The following is a 17,723-nucleotide window of genomic DNA, read 5'->3' on the forward strand; positions in this document are numbered from 1 at the left end:
GGCTGTACACAAGAGTCGTCAAGAGTTGCTGGTGTCGACTAAGTTACAACGAGTTCATTGAACAGATTTATCTAAGATAGACACAAAATGCTGGAGTAACTCAGCGAGACAGGCAACATCTCTGGGGAGAAGGAATGGGTGACGTTTCGAGTTGAAACCCTTCTTCAGACTGAAGTGTACCCAAAACGTCACCCATTCCTTCTCTCCGCTGAGTTACTGCAGCATTTTAAACCAACATCTGCAGTTCTTTCCTGAAAAGTTTTATCTCCGCCTCTCTGCAGTTGGCCCCTCCCGCCGGGTCGCCCACTTTCGTTCTTGGTCACCCCCCCCTCTACCTCCCCCCCCTCCCCACCCCCCCTAAACTAAACTAAACTAAACTAATGGTCATCATGTGACGATGTAATTGTGTTTGTGATCTTTATCCAGTGCCTACGATACATGGCCATATGGACCTACAAAGCGGCTTGCAGCTGGGTGCTATGATTAAATGTAGCACAGGGCGTATGCTCTCCTACTTAGGGTACGGTTGTTATTGTGGACTCGGAGGGAAAGGCTGGCCACGGGACCGCACAGATTGGTGAGGAAGTTTCCCAAACTTTCCTTTTATATATAATTGCAGCGGTAGTGTGGCTGCCTCACATCGTCATAGACCCCAGTTCGATCCTGTCTACGGGTGCTGTCTGTACGGAGTTTGCATGTTCTCCCTGTGACCGTGTGGGTTGTCTTCAGCTGCTCCTGTTTCCTCCCACATTCCAATGACGTGCATGTTTGTAGGCTAATTGGCTTCTGTAAATTGTCCCTAGTGTGTAGGATAGTGCCAGTGTACAAGGTGTCGGCGCAGACTCAGTGGTCGAGGGGCCTGTTTCCCTCACTGTCTCTCTAAAGTCTAAAGTAAAGTCTAACTGCAGTCACTTAGAATCAGGGTTTGTTGGCCTTGGGCTGATGTATCTGAATTATTTGTTGAACCAAAACCAACCCCTTACGCTGACAGCTCGAGTGAGCTGACAGAAACAGCATTGTACACGAACATCCTGCCTCCCAGATCACAGAATACTTGCCACATACCTGCCTACCACATACCTCCTCACTGGTGGGACACACCTCCAAAATCAATAGTGCACACAAACATATCAGTGTCAGCTCTGGCCCACAAATCGGTCCCACCACCCAGCCAGCAGGTCCTGGGATGAAGCTACTCCAGGGCTTTAAGCCGAACACAGGTCCTATCTGCTCTGTGTGTGTGAGGTTTCACATTCTTCCTCTGACCGCGTGGGTTTCCTCCGGGTGGTTCAATGCTACTTTATTGCCACATCTACTGAGGCACAGTGAAATGCATTTTTGCATGCAGTTCTGTACTTCTTTGCATAAGCGCATCTTAGATACAGTACAAACGTACAGAAATAGTGCACGGAGACAGTGTACAAGATTCGGCCAAATTTGGCGCCATTCTCAAGTCCCAATTGCTGTAAGTGCAGTTTCTTAACCTGCCTGTGAAGGCCCGTTGTCATGGCAGCGTTGCAGGGTCAGTCTGGCCTAGTTCAGCCATTGGAGTCATAGAAAAATAGAAACATAGAAAATAGGTGCAGGAGTAGGCCATTCGGCCCTTTGAGCATGCACCGCCGTTCAATATGATCATGGCTGATCATCCAACTCAGTATTCTGTATTCTCTCCATACCCCCTGATCCCTTTAGCCACAAGGGCCACATCTAACTCCCTCTTAAATATAGCGAATGAACTGGCCTCAACTACCTTCTGTGGCAGAGAGTTCCAGAGATTCACCACTCTGTGTGATGAATCTGGTCCTCCATCGCTGCTCCTCCGCTCCGTACCCCGCAGGCCGCGTATGGTCCACACGGGATGCTCCAGTCTCCTCCCGTATCCCAAACACGTGCGGGTCAGTAGGTTAATTGGCCTCTAAAATCCTACACATGAACTTAGTACCCTTTGATCTCTCGTTTTCACACTTTACCCTTCCATATCTCTCATTTCACTCCCCGCTGACCCTCTGTCTGAAGAAGGGTCTCGACCCGAAACGTCATCTATCCAGAGATGCTGCCTGGCCAGCTGAGTTGCTCCAGCATTTTGTGTCTATCCTCTGCATAGAAACGTCTCCTCGTTTCACCCCTAAACACTGAATAGATTTTTAGGCCATTAAACAAGTTGTGGTTTGATCAAACTACAGTTGGTTTGACAGACTTGGTAGTAAGGCAATACTTCTTTCCGCTGCTCAGTTCAATCCACTAGTTGCTTTGTCACCACTTCTGATACTAATTTGGTTTAAATTTAGAAGCAATCATGACAGAATTGGAATTCTTACCTCTTAATCAATGCTCTAGGCCTCTGGACTACTAGTTCTGTAATGTTATCTCTATCCTACACTGTTTTTCTAAACTCCAGAGAAGATTAGTATTGTATTTGTATGTAATTATGTAAACAAGTCATCTGGTCTGCAAATGTTGGCATATAATCATGTATGTAGAAGAATTCTCTGCATTGGAATAAACATTGTTTGAAATTCCTGTGTCCTCTAAATGCAAGTAACTGCAAGCAAAACTCACCAGCCATATCGAAAGGTTCACCTTAAGATACCATATGGTGAAACCTTTCCTTTTAGCGTAAAGGTTTCTTAGTAGGAATCAGTCTAAAAGAACCACACCCACCTACCTCCATGGTTACTGGTGGTTGTATTATTTTCTATGTTTTTTGAAAAAAGGGGGTTTTGTTTTTATTCGTTTTCGTGGTTGTACTGGAGGTTGAGGCTTCCGCATCTTCCAGGGTGGCCGTCCCTGGCCATACCCTAAAAGAAGGCTGCTGCGGGTTATATTGGGTTCTGGCACTGCCACTGATATAAGCCACACTTTTCGGTCTTCCATGTGGCTGGTACCGTGATCCAAAATAAGCCTTTGCGCTGGTTTTGATGAGCCCCAGTGTCTTGGCTTCCCCAAACAAAAGGGTTGGGGTTTTAATGGCTCTTTGTTTGCAAATTGTTGCATATTTAGGATCCAGTGCTGGCTGAATAGCAGCCCTCCGCATGCTATTCAGCTCATATTGTACATTACAGAACAGGGCTAGTGCGTCTTGGTGGCCTTTAGTTTGCTCTGTTTTGTCCAGGGTGCGGATGTAAGCTGTGATCCCTGCCGTAAGCCCCTTTAAGGCTTTCTGGATTTTGAGATCATGGTTCCTGATGTCCCTCCCCATATGCTTCCAAATGCATTGGTTGACACTGGGGATTTGTAATGCATCACAGTTACCAGGTGGCAGATGTCTGGCCAGTGTCTCTGTGAATATTTGTTGTTGGAGTTGATGGCCAGACATGTAATTAATACTGGCTGCCATCCTGGAATCCAAGTCTGCCCCTGTTTGACTTGGTTTGAAGTAATCAGCCACCATGTCCAGCAGTGTATGTTTTTCTGCAGATTCAGGATCATGGGAAGCTGTGTGATCAGGGTCTGGCCCATCAGGGTCCTGCCCACTCTCCTCCGAAGAGGTCGAGATTTCAGGGGGTCCCTCACGGGGTACCCATATGGGGCTTGCCTGCCCACTGTGGCTAGTCTCCACATTCATGGGACTGCCACTGTGAAGGAGATCCTCCAGCAGCTCCTTTAGACGGTCTCTATGTTGAGCTGCACTTGCTATTTTTGGCTGCTCCCATTCCTGCAGCCTTTCAGCAGTGTGCTGCTCTTCTCTGTATCCCCGCTGTTCCCATCCCCGGTACTCACGGGTGCTGGTTTGCGGGCTTTCCTCGTCCCGCCGCTGGCCACACCGGTCCTGACTGTCGGTCCACGTCTGTTCCCGGTCAGCTGTTTCTCCTGGCTGCTCCGTATGCAGCCACTCATAGCGGGTTTGTTCCGTCTCCCGCACCCGTTCAGCCCTGGTCCGATATTGATACGGGCTGGTCGCCCGCTGCTGCTCCAAGCCGGGCTCTGCTAGATGGTGCGTTTTCGTTTGAACTTTGCCTCCCGGCCGGTGAGTATGTTTCGTCGGTGCACAGCTGATTCCTCTACCGAGGCATCTAGAGCCGACGGCTGCTGTCTCTGCCGTTCATCCACGTTTACAACGCGTTTCTCGGGCAGCTTTTTAGCAGACCGCTTCCTTTTTACTCTGTCCATTTTGCTGTGAATAAAAATGCAGAGTCCTTACCTGCCTTTTGCTGGCCCTTTTGTCTTCTCCCGTTACTGGGGGACGTCCTCCACCCTTCTGTTGACTCGTGCAATGCGTGTAGCGATATGACACGCATGCGTTGGAAGCGGGTTCTTTACGAAGTCACTCACTCCGAAGTAAAATGGAATAACGTTTAGTTCAAGATAAAGCCAATAAAGACCGATCAAAGATATTCCGAAGGTCTCCAATGAGGTAGATAGTAGTTCAGGAACGCTCTCTAGTTGTTGATAGGATGGTTCAGTTGCCTGATAACAGCTGGGAAGAAACTGCCCCTGAATCTGGAGGTGTGCGTTTTCACACTTCTATACCTTTGGCCCCAATGGCAATTATCTACTGCTGAGCCGTTTAGCAATGTGTTTTGTCCCTCGTCATTCTCACGTTAAACAAAGCGCCCAGTCAATTATTTACTGATTCCTTCATCTCTTCCTTCTTTGCTCCTTAAGGTGCTGCTTTAATCATGACTGCTGTTATAGGAAAGCGGAGTCTGTTGGTTGTCGTCCCAAGTCTCATACCTACAACTGGTATTGCAACAAAGCCAAAGAAACACCGAGATGTAGTGAGTATCTGACAAGATAATACTGAAAGGGGGCATCGCACTGCGGGAAACAATCATCGGGAGGTGGGAGTGCGAGAGGCTTGAAGTATGCAGTGTATCCGGAAACTAGCAAATAAGCCAGGCCCAGCTGATATCAGAAGCCAGTATTACACGCGTGCATCAATGTCTTCCAATTGAACCCAACACTCAATAGTTGGTGAGTTTATATGTTTGGAAGCTATCATTGACCTTTTTGTCCATCATTGACCAGGTCCTGCTACCTGATTGATAGTGTGTGAGGTCCCTGGTTCAACTCTGGTTTCAGCACCAATTTGTAAATTTAGGGTGGCACAGCGGTAGAGTTGCTGCCTTACCGTGCCCGAGACCACGGGTTCGATCCTGACTACGGGTGCTTGTCTGTACGGAGTTTGCCCGTTCTGCCTGTGACCTGCGTGGGTTTTCTCAGGGTGCTCTGATTTCCTCCCACATTCCAAACACGTGTAGGTTTGTAGGTTAATTGGCTTCGGAAAAAATTATCTCCTGTGTGTAGGATAGAACTGGATTATGGGTGATCGCTGGTCGGCACGGACTAGGTGGGCCGAAGGGCCTGTTTCCTTGCTGTATCTCTAAGAAGTCCTAGACAGGGAATAGTAATGGGTACTTGCTGAAAACTGCAGGGGTCACATGACACACATAGCCCACCCAGTTAATGAAATGTCTTATCTTACTGTGTCAGAAGGAACTGCAGATGCTGGTTTACACCGAAGATAGACACAAAATGCCGGAGTAACTCTGCGGGACAGGCAGCATCTCTGGAGAGATGGAATGGGTGATGTTTCAGATCGAGACCCCTTCTTCAAACTGTCTGTCTGTATGCCGGCATATCTTACTGACCTGCTTCTGGCCCTTGATTCAGTAACAACCCCCTTCCCCTTCCTCTTTTTGCTGTGCCCCTCCTCCACCCTGGTGCATATTCATTTCTCCCACAATTCTGCCCCTCTTTCCCCCTCGATCCACCCCTGTCGACATCCCACCTTCTGACTTTACATTTCACTCCCCTTCTCTCCTTATGAATGAATAAATACGTTTATTGACCAAGTATTCACATACAAGGAATTTGCCTTGGTGCTCCGCCCACAAGTGACAACATAATATACAGTGACAGTTGGGTAATGACACATAAAACATTAAACATTAATCATTAAATATCTGACACCCTTTTGTCTCCTTTCAATCTCTATCCTTGGTCCACCCATCTGCTAATCAAACATAGGGTGAAGTTGCCTGATCTGTAGGGAGAGGTTGAGCAGGCAAGGACTTTATTCCTTGCAACGCAGGAGGATGAAGGGTGATCTTAATGAAGTGCATAAGATAGTGAGAGGAATAGATTGGGTAAATACAGTCTTTTGCCCAGAGTAGAGGAATCAAGAACCAGAGGACATTGGTTTAAAGTCAGGGGGGAAAGATTTAATAGGAACCTGAGGGGCAACTTTTTTTACGCAGAGAGTGGTATGTATATGGAACGAGCTGCCGGAGGAGGTTGTAGAGGCAGGTACTATCAGAAAGTTTAAAAAACATTTGGACAAGTACATGGTTTGGAGGGATATGGGCCAAATGCAGGCAGTTGGGGCTAGTGTAGATGGAGCATGTTGGTCGGTGTGGGCAAGTTGGGCCCGTTTCCACTCTATGACTCTATGACATTATTAGTTCGCTTCATTAGTAATGGGCTTGCATCAATGTGCTGCAGGAGGCGGGATGATGGAAATGCTTGCAATCTAATGTCCAATAGAATTTGATTCCCTTATTAGTCCTTGAGACTGATCTCACAACATGGATGCTGTGAATGAACGAGTTGTGTAGAGGCACAGTTAGAACATTAAGATAATACCGCGTACAACATTCACAATTGTTTTGGTTCATTGAGTTTATTGTGGAGAACATGATGAGTGGTGAAAAGGGCATTCAGTACCCAAGAGAAAGAACTGTAATCATATCCAAACTGGGCCTGGGCATTCCAAAAGAGCATAAACATGCAGACTGTTTGGATGAACTTGTTGCTGTTTCAACAATGCAATTATTCAAAAATCATAGACACAAAACACTGGAGTGACTCAGCAGGTCAAACAGCATCCCTGGAGAAAAGGAATGGGTGACGTTTCGGGTCGAGACGTTTCTTCAAACCCTGAAGAGTCTATTTTGGGTCTACCTTTGGTTTAAACCAGCATCAGCAAATTATTCAAAAATCACATATTTTCACACTTCTACAGCAAGCTGTCTGAGGCATCTAACCATAAAAGGGCTTCTTCTAAACCTTCAATTGCAAACATTCTTACGAACGTATGTTTTTTTTTAATTAGTCTGCTTTTGCTAAACTTCTGATTGTTGTTGAACATGAAGTACGAATGATATCAAATAATTGGTTTGAAGAAGTTACTGTACCCAACAGTTAAATTAATATTAAAGATATGGTCATTGACCCAAAATTCTCCAGCATGACTTGATCTTGGCTGCATATTTTAAGTTTATTTCTGCAACCCAGGTTACCGTGGTTTATTACGCTTGTACTGTGTCTCTTAATAATCTACTCAGAACTCACTTTTATTTCTTGTGCAAGTCAAAGTATTTCAAAGAGAGCAGAGATATATGGGCTTAACCATAATATTAAGGTTCAAAGGTTCAAAGGTTGATTTATTGTCACATACACCTAGATGTAGTGAAATTCCTTTTGCCAATGCAGCACATAAGAAAGAATACAAACATAACAATAATAAATAGCTTTAACATAAAAACATCCCCCCACAATGGTTCCCATTATGGGGGAAGGCACAAAGTCCAGTCCCATCCCCAATGTCCACCCATAGTCGGGCCTATTGAGGCCTCCACAGTTGCCTCTACGGAGGCCCGATGTTCCAGGCCGTCCTCGCCGGGTGATGATGTTCCGGCGTCGGGAGAGTCCTCTCAGCGGCATGGGAACCCTGGAACGGCCGCCTCCCTACTCGAGACCGCGGCTTCCGGAGCCGACAAGGCCGCGCCGAATGGAGCTCAACTGGCGATCTCGTCGCGAGATCCTAGGCTCCCGATGTAAAGTTCAGCGCCGCCGCCCGCAGCTCCGCGATGTTTTTAACGCCGGTCCCAGCTCACCGGAGTTCCAGCGCGGCGACTCAGGCAAGGCACCGCCCGCCCCTCAATGGCGCTTCAGCGCTGCACCGCCGTCCTCAGACCCGCAGCTCCGCCGCCGCCGATGCCGGTGCCGCCGATGCCGAGGCTCCGGGCGGTCCCCTCAGGAAACGCCGCTCCAGGCCCGCTGGTAGGCCGCGAGGACGGGTCGAAAGTGCAGCCCGGAGAAAAGCTGCATCTCTGACCAGGTAGGGACCCTGAAAATTAGTTTCCCCCTTCCCCCCCCCCCCCCTCCCCCACACATAAAAAAGCTAGAACTCCTTAAAAACAAAACACTAAGCTAACTAAAAATAAGAAAAAGAAATGAAAAACAGACAGCTGCAGGCTAGGCAGTCATACCCCCTACAGGTCGGCGCCAATGTGGTAACCTCTCAAAAGGTAAAATGGATATTGTTTGACCTTCTGTAATCAGGAACACATGCTGACCTGGAAAACATGTGTAAAAGTATCGTGTTCAAAAGGGAACTGCAGATGCTGGAATGTCGAAGGTACACAAAATTGCTGGGGAAACTCAGCGGGTGCAGCAGCATCTATGGAGCGAAGGAAATAGGCGACGTTTCGGGCCGAAACCTGAAGAAGGGTTTCGGCCCGAAATGTCGCCTATTTCCTTCACTCCATAGATGCTGCTGCACCCGCTGAGTTTCCCCAGCAATTTTGTGTACCTTGTAAAAGTATCGTCTTGTGTGCCAAATACATGCCCTGCAGATGAATTGATATACGTAAATGTTGGTGAATGTCATAAAGTAAAAATGTTCTATAAAATTAGGCAGAGATATTGAGTGGGAATTCGCCATATTAAGGAAAATGGGGCCCAATAAATGGAATCCAAACTCTTGTGGGGCGCAAAACTGGTGCTTTGTAAAACATCAAGTACCTGGTTAAAAATCATTAAAGAAAGACACAAAGTGCTGGAGTAACTCAATTGCAGTAATTCAGTCCGAAGAAGGGTCCCGACCCGAAACTCCGCTTATCCACATTCTCCGCACACGCTGGCTGACCCGCTGAGTTACTCCAGCACTTTGTGTACTTGTTTTGTAAACCAGTGTCTGTGGTTCCTTGTATCCACTCATCACTGTGCCCAAAGCAGCATTAAACATTTATGCAAGCCTGTCTTAAATGTTAAATCTAAAAAGAACGTGCAAACGCCACTCAGACAGACAGCACCCAAGGTCAGGATTGAACCTGGTTCTCTGGCGTCGTGTCTGCAACCATTTGTACAATGGTTCACGACGTTTGGATGCTAAATATGATTGAACAAGGGTTGCCACCAACTGAAGGAAAGGTGAATCAATGGAAACATGAACTACTTCAGGAAAAGCGCCCACATTCACGGGTGCACACTTTGACAAAATAATACAGAATACAAATCTGTGCATTACTGAGTCTGTAGAACTGTTGCGGGAAAAACCGCTGCCTTTGGTCTAGATCTAGTCCTCAATAAGGTATCCTGGTCCACATAGGCGTTGGGCTGAAGGGCCTGTTTCCGTGCTGTCTGACACTACGACTCCATGTGTTCAAAGTCCTGGGAATAGGGCCCGAGGTCAGGATTGAACCTGGTTCTCTGGCGCTGTGAGGCAGCAGAACTACCAGTTGCATCACTGTGCGGCTCTGTTGCTTTTGTGGAGCGAGGGAGTGGAGGTGGCATTAAGGATGACACCTCCAACAAGCGATAGATGGTGTGATTGGAATATTTCCTGATTCAAACGTCATCAATGAAGTCTATACCACAAACTATGCAGCAACAAGTGCTTTAAGATGAGGTGGGGAGATTGAATAGGAACCTGAGGGGAAACTCTTTTACACAAAGGGTGGTGGGTGTATGGAACGAGCTGCGGGAGGAGGGAGTTGAGGCACGTACTATCATATCTTTTAAAAGGCATTTGCACAGGTACATGAATAGGATAGGTTTGGTGGAATATGGGCCAAGATGGGACTGGTGTAGATGGGAGCATCTTGGTCAGTGTGGGCAAGTTGGGCCGAAGTGTCTGTTTCCGCGTTCTTTGATTCTGTGACTCTATGACCCTATAAGTAATGATATTTTATTTTATTACAGGGGTACGCAATAACAGATGTCAAGAGAAGAATTGTGAATGTGATGTGACGTTCTCAAATTGCTTAAAGAGGGCGAATTACCAGATGAGATATGCGTTCTGGCCCAATTTCCTTTGTGGCAATTCAGAGCCAAAGTGTTAAGGCCTTGGGAGAGAAAAATCGATGCCTATTGTGAATTGTTAATTATGTCTGAGCATGAAACTAGCTTTGATTTAACTCAGTATAAGGAGTCAGCAACAAAAGCTTTTCACTGTACCTCGGTACACATGACAATAAACGGAAATAAAACCAAAAAATATATATTGTACAGAAAAATACGTTCACTTTGCATCCTGCGAACCAAGGATCACAGGAAATTGTAGTTACCCGCCGAGTTACTCCAGCACTTTGTGTCTATCTTCGGTGTAAACCAGCATCTGCAGTTCCTTCCTAAATGAAAACTTCATCTCTTTGAAAGCCCATGGCATAAAAACAAGGTCAACTCCTTTGGGAACTTACTACCTCCCTTCTATACCATTCATCGTTGAAGGACACAAATTGCTGGAGTAACTCAGCGGTTCAGGCAGCATCTCTGGAGAACATGCATAGGTGACGTTTCGGGTCAGGACACTATTCGTCGTGGATAGGAAAGGTTTAGAGGGATATTGGCCAAATGCGGGCACATGGGACTAGCTTAGATGGGGCATCTTGGTTAGCTTGAGCTGAAGGGCCTGTTTCCCTGCTGTATGACTCATGCCAAGTTTCAGGATCAATTGTTTCCTGGAATGTGCACTCTGCACGCCCACATATGCCAGCCAATCTCTGGGGCAACCAAAAACTTCAGCTTAACGCAACAAACTCTGGTACGAAGAAATGTAATGGTTTCTGCATAAAGAGTATGAAAGTATTGAGGATAGTAGTCACAAAGTAATCGGGGATCTATCTATCTCTGCCTTAAAAGTATCCATTGTCAGCCTCCACATCCTTCTGTGGCAGAGAATTCCACAGATTCACCACCCTCTTACTAAAGAAATTCCTTTTCATCTCCTTCCTAAAGGAACTCCCTTTAATCCTGAGGCTATGACCTCTAATCCTAGACCTTCACACTAGTGGAAACATCCTCTCCACATCCACTCTACCCAAGCCTTTCACGATTCTGTATGTTTCAATGATGTCTCCCCTCATTCTTCTAAACTCCAGCGAGTGCCATAAAACGCTCATCAAAAATTAACCCACTCATTCCTGGGATCATCCTTGTAAACCTCCTCTGGACCCTCTCCAGAGCCAGCTCACCCTTCCTCAGACATGGTGCCCATAATTGCTCACAATAACTCCAAATGCGGCTTTCGATATTAGATATTAAGGGACTTGGATACTAAGGGAATTCATTCACTTGGGTCCCGTACAGGAATGAGGCGCAAGACAAAAGATAAGCCATGATCTAAGTGAATGTCAGAGCAGATGAGAGACGAATGGCATATTCCTGTTTTAATTTTTCTTGCTGTGTATAGAGGGAAGTCTGATCTATCCTTCAATAGTTAAGGATCTTTCTTAATATGAATAACTAATTGGAATTACTTTGTTCCCACAAAAAATAAAATAATTATAAAATAACTACTCATTCTCTTGTTTATTCATTTATATTGACAGGCGGCACGGTGGCGCAGCGGTAGAGTTGCTGCCTCACAGCGCCTGAGACCCGGGTTCAATCAAGACTACGGGTGCTGTACGGAGTTTGTACGTTCTCCTCGTGACCTGCGTGGGTTTTCTACGGGATCTCCAGTTTTCTCTCACACTCTAGACGTACAGGTTTGTAGGCTAATTGGCTCGGTAAGATTGTAAATTGTCCCTGGTGCGTGTAGGATAGTGTTAAGGTGTTGGGATCGCTGGCCGTCACGGACTCAGTGGGCCGAAGGGCCTATTTCTCTGCTATATCTATAGGCTAAACAAAATGTTGTTACACCAAACAGTGGAGTCAATATGACAATCCTTCAATGCGCAAACTGTCATCGGTCCCCCTTTCTCCTACTCTGAAGTTGGGATTTTTACTCTTTTGCAGTGTGTGATATGTACCCACGTTGGCCTTTCGGCAATTCTTACCGCAGTGGGAGTAGTAAGTAGTACTTGATACGGACCTTTCCACCGAGGGATTGACCACCTTTTTCTTTTGATAATTTTTACGAACACCCAGTCTCCGGGCTTTAATTCCTCCACGAGATCCCCTTCTGCTTGGTCAAGACCTGTTAAACCTTTCAACACACGAGATTTGTTTATTAGCATTTTCTTCATGTACTGTGCTAGGGTGCTATCTTCACTTACTGTTTCAGAAAGCTTTTGTAGAACAGGGTATTGGAATGGTTTACCATACAATATTTCGTACAGGGACATTCCCCTCGTACTTGACAGCATTCTCATATTTAATAAGACTAATGGGAGACAATCTATCCAGGAAAATCCCATTTCCGCCATTGCCTTCCTTAATTTGCTTTTAATAGTTCCATTAGTCCTTTCTACTAAACCTGCAGACTGTGGGTGGTAAGAGCAGTGATGTTTTAATTGTATCTTTAGGGTCACCGTGAGCTTCTCTATTACCTCATTGACAAAATGGCTCCCATTGTCACTATATATTTTCTCTGGTATCCCGAACCTTGATATGATGTCCCTGAGGAGAGCTTTTGCCACTGTCAATGCGTCCGCATTGGCAGAGGGGAAAACTTCAACCCATCGGGAAAATACATCAATAATCACTAAACAATATTTCTTCCCTTGCGAGGGGGTTAATTCAATAAAGTCCATATTTAAATTTTGAAATGGGTACCTTGGTTGTGGGTACTTCCCTTGTTGTTTCTTCATGTTTCCTTGTGGATTGTACCTGGCACATATCTCGCACGTTTCGCAGTACTTCTTTGCATAACTCGTGAACCCATAGGTTTTGAACACCTTCTCGACTAGTTGCACCATTCCTCCTGTTGAGACATGGGTTACCCCATGGCTCATAACACAGGCAAATCTCCACAGTCCATCCTCCTGTTTTTCCGCTTCATCCATTTTCCATTAGGGTTTGCCTCAAAGTTCTTGCTAACAGTCCTCTGACGTTTGGCACAGGATCAGATGCTAGCTGTAGCAAATGTGGCATCAAATGCTCAGCAAATTGTTCTATTGGGATATAATCATCTTCTATCACTGCCTGGCAGATAAAGACAAAGACAAACGCTTGACGACCTGACCAGTTCACACTGTGGCAAAACTTATCAACAAGTTCACTGATCAAGTCCACCGCTAAAGCAGGAGTTGAAGCTGCATAACATTTTCTGATCATCTCACTCACCAGTCTGTAGGCAACCCATCGGACTGAAGATGCCTTATCCGCACAGAGGCTAAGAGATAAGGAGCGCAGATAGTTATACACATCTTTGGGGTTGTACAGTTCCAGCAGCAAAATAAGTTGTTCGGAAAGATCAGCTCTGAAGCGCCAATTCCTGCTGTTATCTATTACCATTGTAGAAAAGGGTGGTGCAATGTGTGATTGGTCGATGTGCACTGTATCACTAACACAGTCTTCCTCAACGATGGCTGAAATGTCAGCAGTTAAAGACACATTGCCTTGCTCAACCCTTCTTGGATCAACTGCTGCAGATTCTGTTTGCAACTGTGTTTGATTAAACAGTGACGCTCAGATTTTTTCTTCCTCAAAGTCAAGATCCAAAGCTTGCAGTGCAGCAGTTAAAATATCCACTTGTGCTTTGACATCTGGGTCATCTATGTGTGGTGGGTATTATACCAAATCCACAATCCCATCATAATATTTCGGCCTAGCAAATTTACTGAACAAATCGCTGAGACCAGTACCTGTTCCTCACAACACACATTAGATATTGGTTCTTGGAACTTAAGTGGTTTTGTCAAGAACTCCACGTTAGTATGCTCGGTGGCGGACTTTACTGTTAATGAATTCTTGGAGTATAGTGTTCCCGGGGACTCTTCGTCTTTTATTATGACAGTTTTACATGCTCCGCTATCGCATAAGAATGTCATCCTTTCCCCATTCACTATTAAACTTATCGTAGGCTTTAGGTAAGGCGTAGAAGATTTCTTCTAGATCCAATATTTGCAGAGGCTCATTGTCGGCTGGGGGAGTGGGAGTATCTCTGGTTGATTTGTCCCTCCCTTCAGCATCGGTCAGTCAGGATCGGTCATAGGTTCGGGACCTTGAACCCTCCTCTTAGTGTAATATGTTTAGCCTGGGGACAATCTCAAACCCAATGGTCGAGTTTTCCACAGACAAAACATCCCTCCCCCCTTGGGGGACCTCTGCCTCTACCTCTCCCTCTGCCTCTCTGGCATCCCCGCCCCTGATCTCCTTGTTTTACCCGGTAGAATACAGGGACGGTATTTTCACTTATTTCCTCAACATCGGCCAGATAAGCGTTCTTTACAATCTTTTTCTGTTTGGTGTTTTCCTCTGCATGTACTGCCCAATCTTTTACATCATTGAGTGCCTTTGTTTTCCATCCCACCATGTGCTTTTTTATATATAAACTAATCTCGGGTTTTAATCCGTTTAACTGTTCGATTTTAACTGTTGGGCAAACGGTCCATCATCCACCCACGGAATCGGTACTTCTTGTCCACTATTTGCCTCAAAGACAACCCTAAGTCTGGAGAAATAGTGTAGCACAGGCTCGTCTTTATTTTGTGTACATTCCCTAATTTTATTGTAATCGACTCCTCTCTGGAAGTGTGCTCTTATTCGATTTTCAATAGCTATTCGTCTGTTATGATAATCATTCTGACCTGGTGCCCACTGAAGGGGTGCTCCATTTACAATAGCATTCCAGTCTCCTTCAATTAAACACCAATCACACCCGATAAGACTTCGCAACGCTTGTTCATATTCTACCGTATTTAAACGATAACTTACAACCAGGTTTCCAAAGTCCCTGTGCCACTTTGCGAAATTATCTCTAGGATGTGGAATGCCCTCCAGTGCCTTTTATAATATCCTCCATATTCCATGGCCTGTACATGTACATTGGCCCCACTGTGCCGGCATCTGGATTAGGCATTGCAATCATAGGATACATTTCAGCCCTGCTTGGTCTTATTGACCATGGAGATTTAGGCTCAAATATAGGACCTGCATGAAGATTATAAACGGTACCTGAGCGAGTGGTTTTCAGACTTTGCAAACCTGGGTGCAGCTGGCCGCTTTCCTTAATGGTTGGTTTTTGTTCCAGTACGGGGGTTGGAGCCCTTGTTGAGTCCGATCCGACAGTTTCTTCCACCGGTGCAAGGCCACCCCCTTTTTCTCTGGTGTGTACGGAGGGGGCACTCGCCATACCCGGTGATCGGTGGGAGACCTCGTTGTCCCCCTTCTGGGGAAAGCGTTTGTCGATGGTTCGCTTTTAGTAAGTTGTTCCTTCTCTTTTTCCTTTTCGTCTCTGTGCGATCTGGCTTCCTGAAGCCACAGAAGTGCTTCATGGTAGCCCAACTTGTCTTTATCCTTCCTTCTTTTTCGTGCATCTTTGGCAATAGCAGACATTAATTTACAACAATCATCAACAAGTAACTTATCACTAAAATCAAATTTAAACCAATTGTTTAAATACTTACAATTACGCTTACTTCGTATAAACATACATATCTCATCACTTTCATAACCTTTTGAGTTTGTCGAGCCCATTCTGATTCCCTCCTCGAGAATTACGACTATACTTTCTCTCCGTCAAGTCCAACTTGACTGAAGTCCCAAATTTCTTACCTTGGACGACCCCGTTTGTCGCCCGAGTAGTCCAACCACTCTTCTTAATTGTCCCCGACAATTCTTTGGTAACCCCGTTACCCGAGTAGTCCAACTACTCTTCTCCTGTCAAGTCCAACTTGACTTCTGAAGTCCCAGATTTCTTTGGCGACCCAGTCGCCGGAGTGGTCGAACTACTCTCTTCAATTGTCCCTGACAATTCTGTATGCCGTCCCGGGTCTCTGAGGAATGTAACAAAATACAACTCGGCAAAGTCAAAATTACATAGCTGGGACCCCACTATCTATGGAAAGTTCAGTCCTACCTCCGGCGTGTCGGTTGAGCCCCGTCACTCTGCCCCGGTGTCCGTAAGGAACCTTAAAATGAGCGCTCTTGGTTCCCCTGAAAACTGGCAACAGAGGTATTGGGGCCCCACGTTTGGGCGCCAATTATGTTAGAAATTTTCCAACAAAGACTATTACAAAAACGGAGGTAGAAACTGAACGAACTTTATTGTGAGAGAGAGAGTCACACAGAGCCCAAGTGTCTGTGGGAGTCCTCTCTGAGCTAATGCTGAAAACCATCTCTTTTATACATTGATTTAGACAAAAAAGCATCCAGACAAGTGGTAATGAACAAGGACACTCAGAATTCAAAGGAAATAACATTTAGCTGTGGAAAGTTACACAGGAGCAAGATTAGCCGTTCTGCAAGTTCTGTGATAGCCTCTTAATCTCGTGACCGAGACCTGTCAATTACTTGTGCCCTAGGCAGTTTCGGTAAACAATCTTGTGCAGACACAGATAGAATACACAAGGAAATAGTTACATAAATTTTTCCATCATGGCTGTTACTGCTTGTTTAGCCAATTCCAAAGTTTTGCCAACAATAAATATGTCATCTAGATATGCCATTACCATGTGTTTTTGTTTTCGCAGTAACGCTAGGTCTGGTTTCAAAATCTTAAGGAACCAGACCCACCTAATAATAATAATAATAATACATTTTATTTATGGGCGCCTTTCAAGAGTCTCAAGGACACCTTACAAAAATTGAGCATGTATAGGAAAAACATGTAAGGGGAATGAAATAAATAGTAGAGACATGACTAGTACACAAAGTAAAGACAGAATTCAATACAAAACACAGCATGAGGCAATTAATGCACAGATGAAAAGGGACGGGGACGTGGGGCTAAGGATAGGCAGAGGTGAAGAGATGGGTCTTGAGGCGGGACTGGAAGATGGGGAGGGACACGGAATTGCGGATCAGTTGGGGGAGGGAGTTCCAGAGCCTGGGAGCTGCCCTGGAGAAGGCTCTGTCCCCAAAACTGCGGAGGTTGGACTTGTGGATGGAGAGGAGACCGGCTGATGTGGATCTGAGGGACCGTGAGGGTTGGTAGGGGGAGAGGAGGTCAATGAGATATGTGGGGGCCAGATGGTGGAGGGCTTTGTAGGTGAGGACCAGGATTTTGTAGGTGATCCGGTGGGAGATGGGAAGCCAGTGAAGTTTTTTGAGGACTGGAGTGATGTGATGCCAGGATTTGGTGTGGGTGATGAGTCGGGCGGCTGCGTTCTGGACCAGTTGGAGTCGGTTGATGTAGGTGGAGCTGATGCCAAGGAGAAGTGAGTTGCAATAGTCCAGTCGGGAGGAGATGAAGGCATGGATGAGTCTTTCAGCAGCAGGCGGAGTGAGAGAGGGTCTGAGTTTGGCGATGTTGCGGAGATGAAAGAAGGAGGTTTTAATGACATGGCGGATGTGAGGCTCAAGGGAGAGGGTGGAATCAAAGATCACGCCAAGGTTGCGGGCCTGGGGAGATGGGGAGACAGTGGTGCCGTCGATGGTGAGAGTGGGGTTATTGATTTTGCTGAGTGTGGCTTTGGAGCCTATGAGGAGGAATTCTGTCTTATCGCTGTTGAGTTTGAGGAAATTATGTTGCATCCAGGTTTTTATAGCTGACAAACAGGAGTTGATATGGGAGAGGGGGGGGGTTGTGGGGGGATTTGGTGCCAAGGTAAATCTGGGTGTCATCAGCGTAACAGTGGAAGTCCAGATTGAAGTGGCGGAGTATCTGACCA

At 46.0% G+C, this 17,723-nt stretch overlaps 1 protein-coding gene across 1 annotated transcript; it reads left to right on the plus strand.

Annotated features, from left to right (window-relative positions):
- Positions 1–442: 442 nt before the first annotated feature.
- On the plus strand, positions 443–10,222 carry LOC116985907 (phospholipase A2-like). Its single transcript, XM_033041027.1, has 3 exons — positions 443–577; positions 4,606–4,718; positions 9,928–10,222. Exons 1-3 carry the CDS (start codon positions 447–449, stop codon positions 10,065–10,067), a joined length of 384 nt encoding a protein of 127 aa, XP_032896918.1. The 5' UTR covers positions 443–446; the 3' UTR covers positions 10,068–10,222.
- Positions 10,223–17,723: the final 7,501 nt, after the last annotated feature.

Source organism: Amblyraja radiata, chromosome 22 (assembly GCF_010909765.2).
Source record: "Amblyraja radiata isolate CabotCenter1 chromosome 22, sAmbRad1.1.pri, whole genome shotgun sequence".
Taxonomy (NCBI): domain Eukaryota; kingdom Metazoa; phylum Chordata; class Chondrichthyes; order Rajiformes; family Rajidae; genus Amblyraja; species Amblyraja radiata.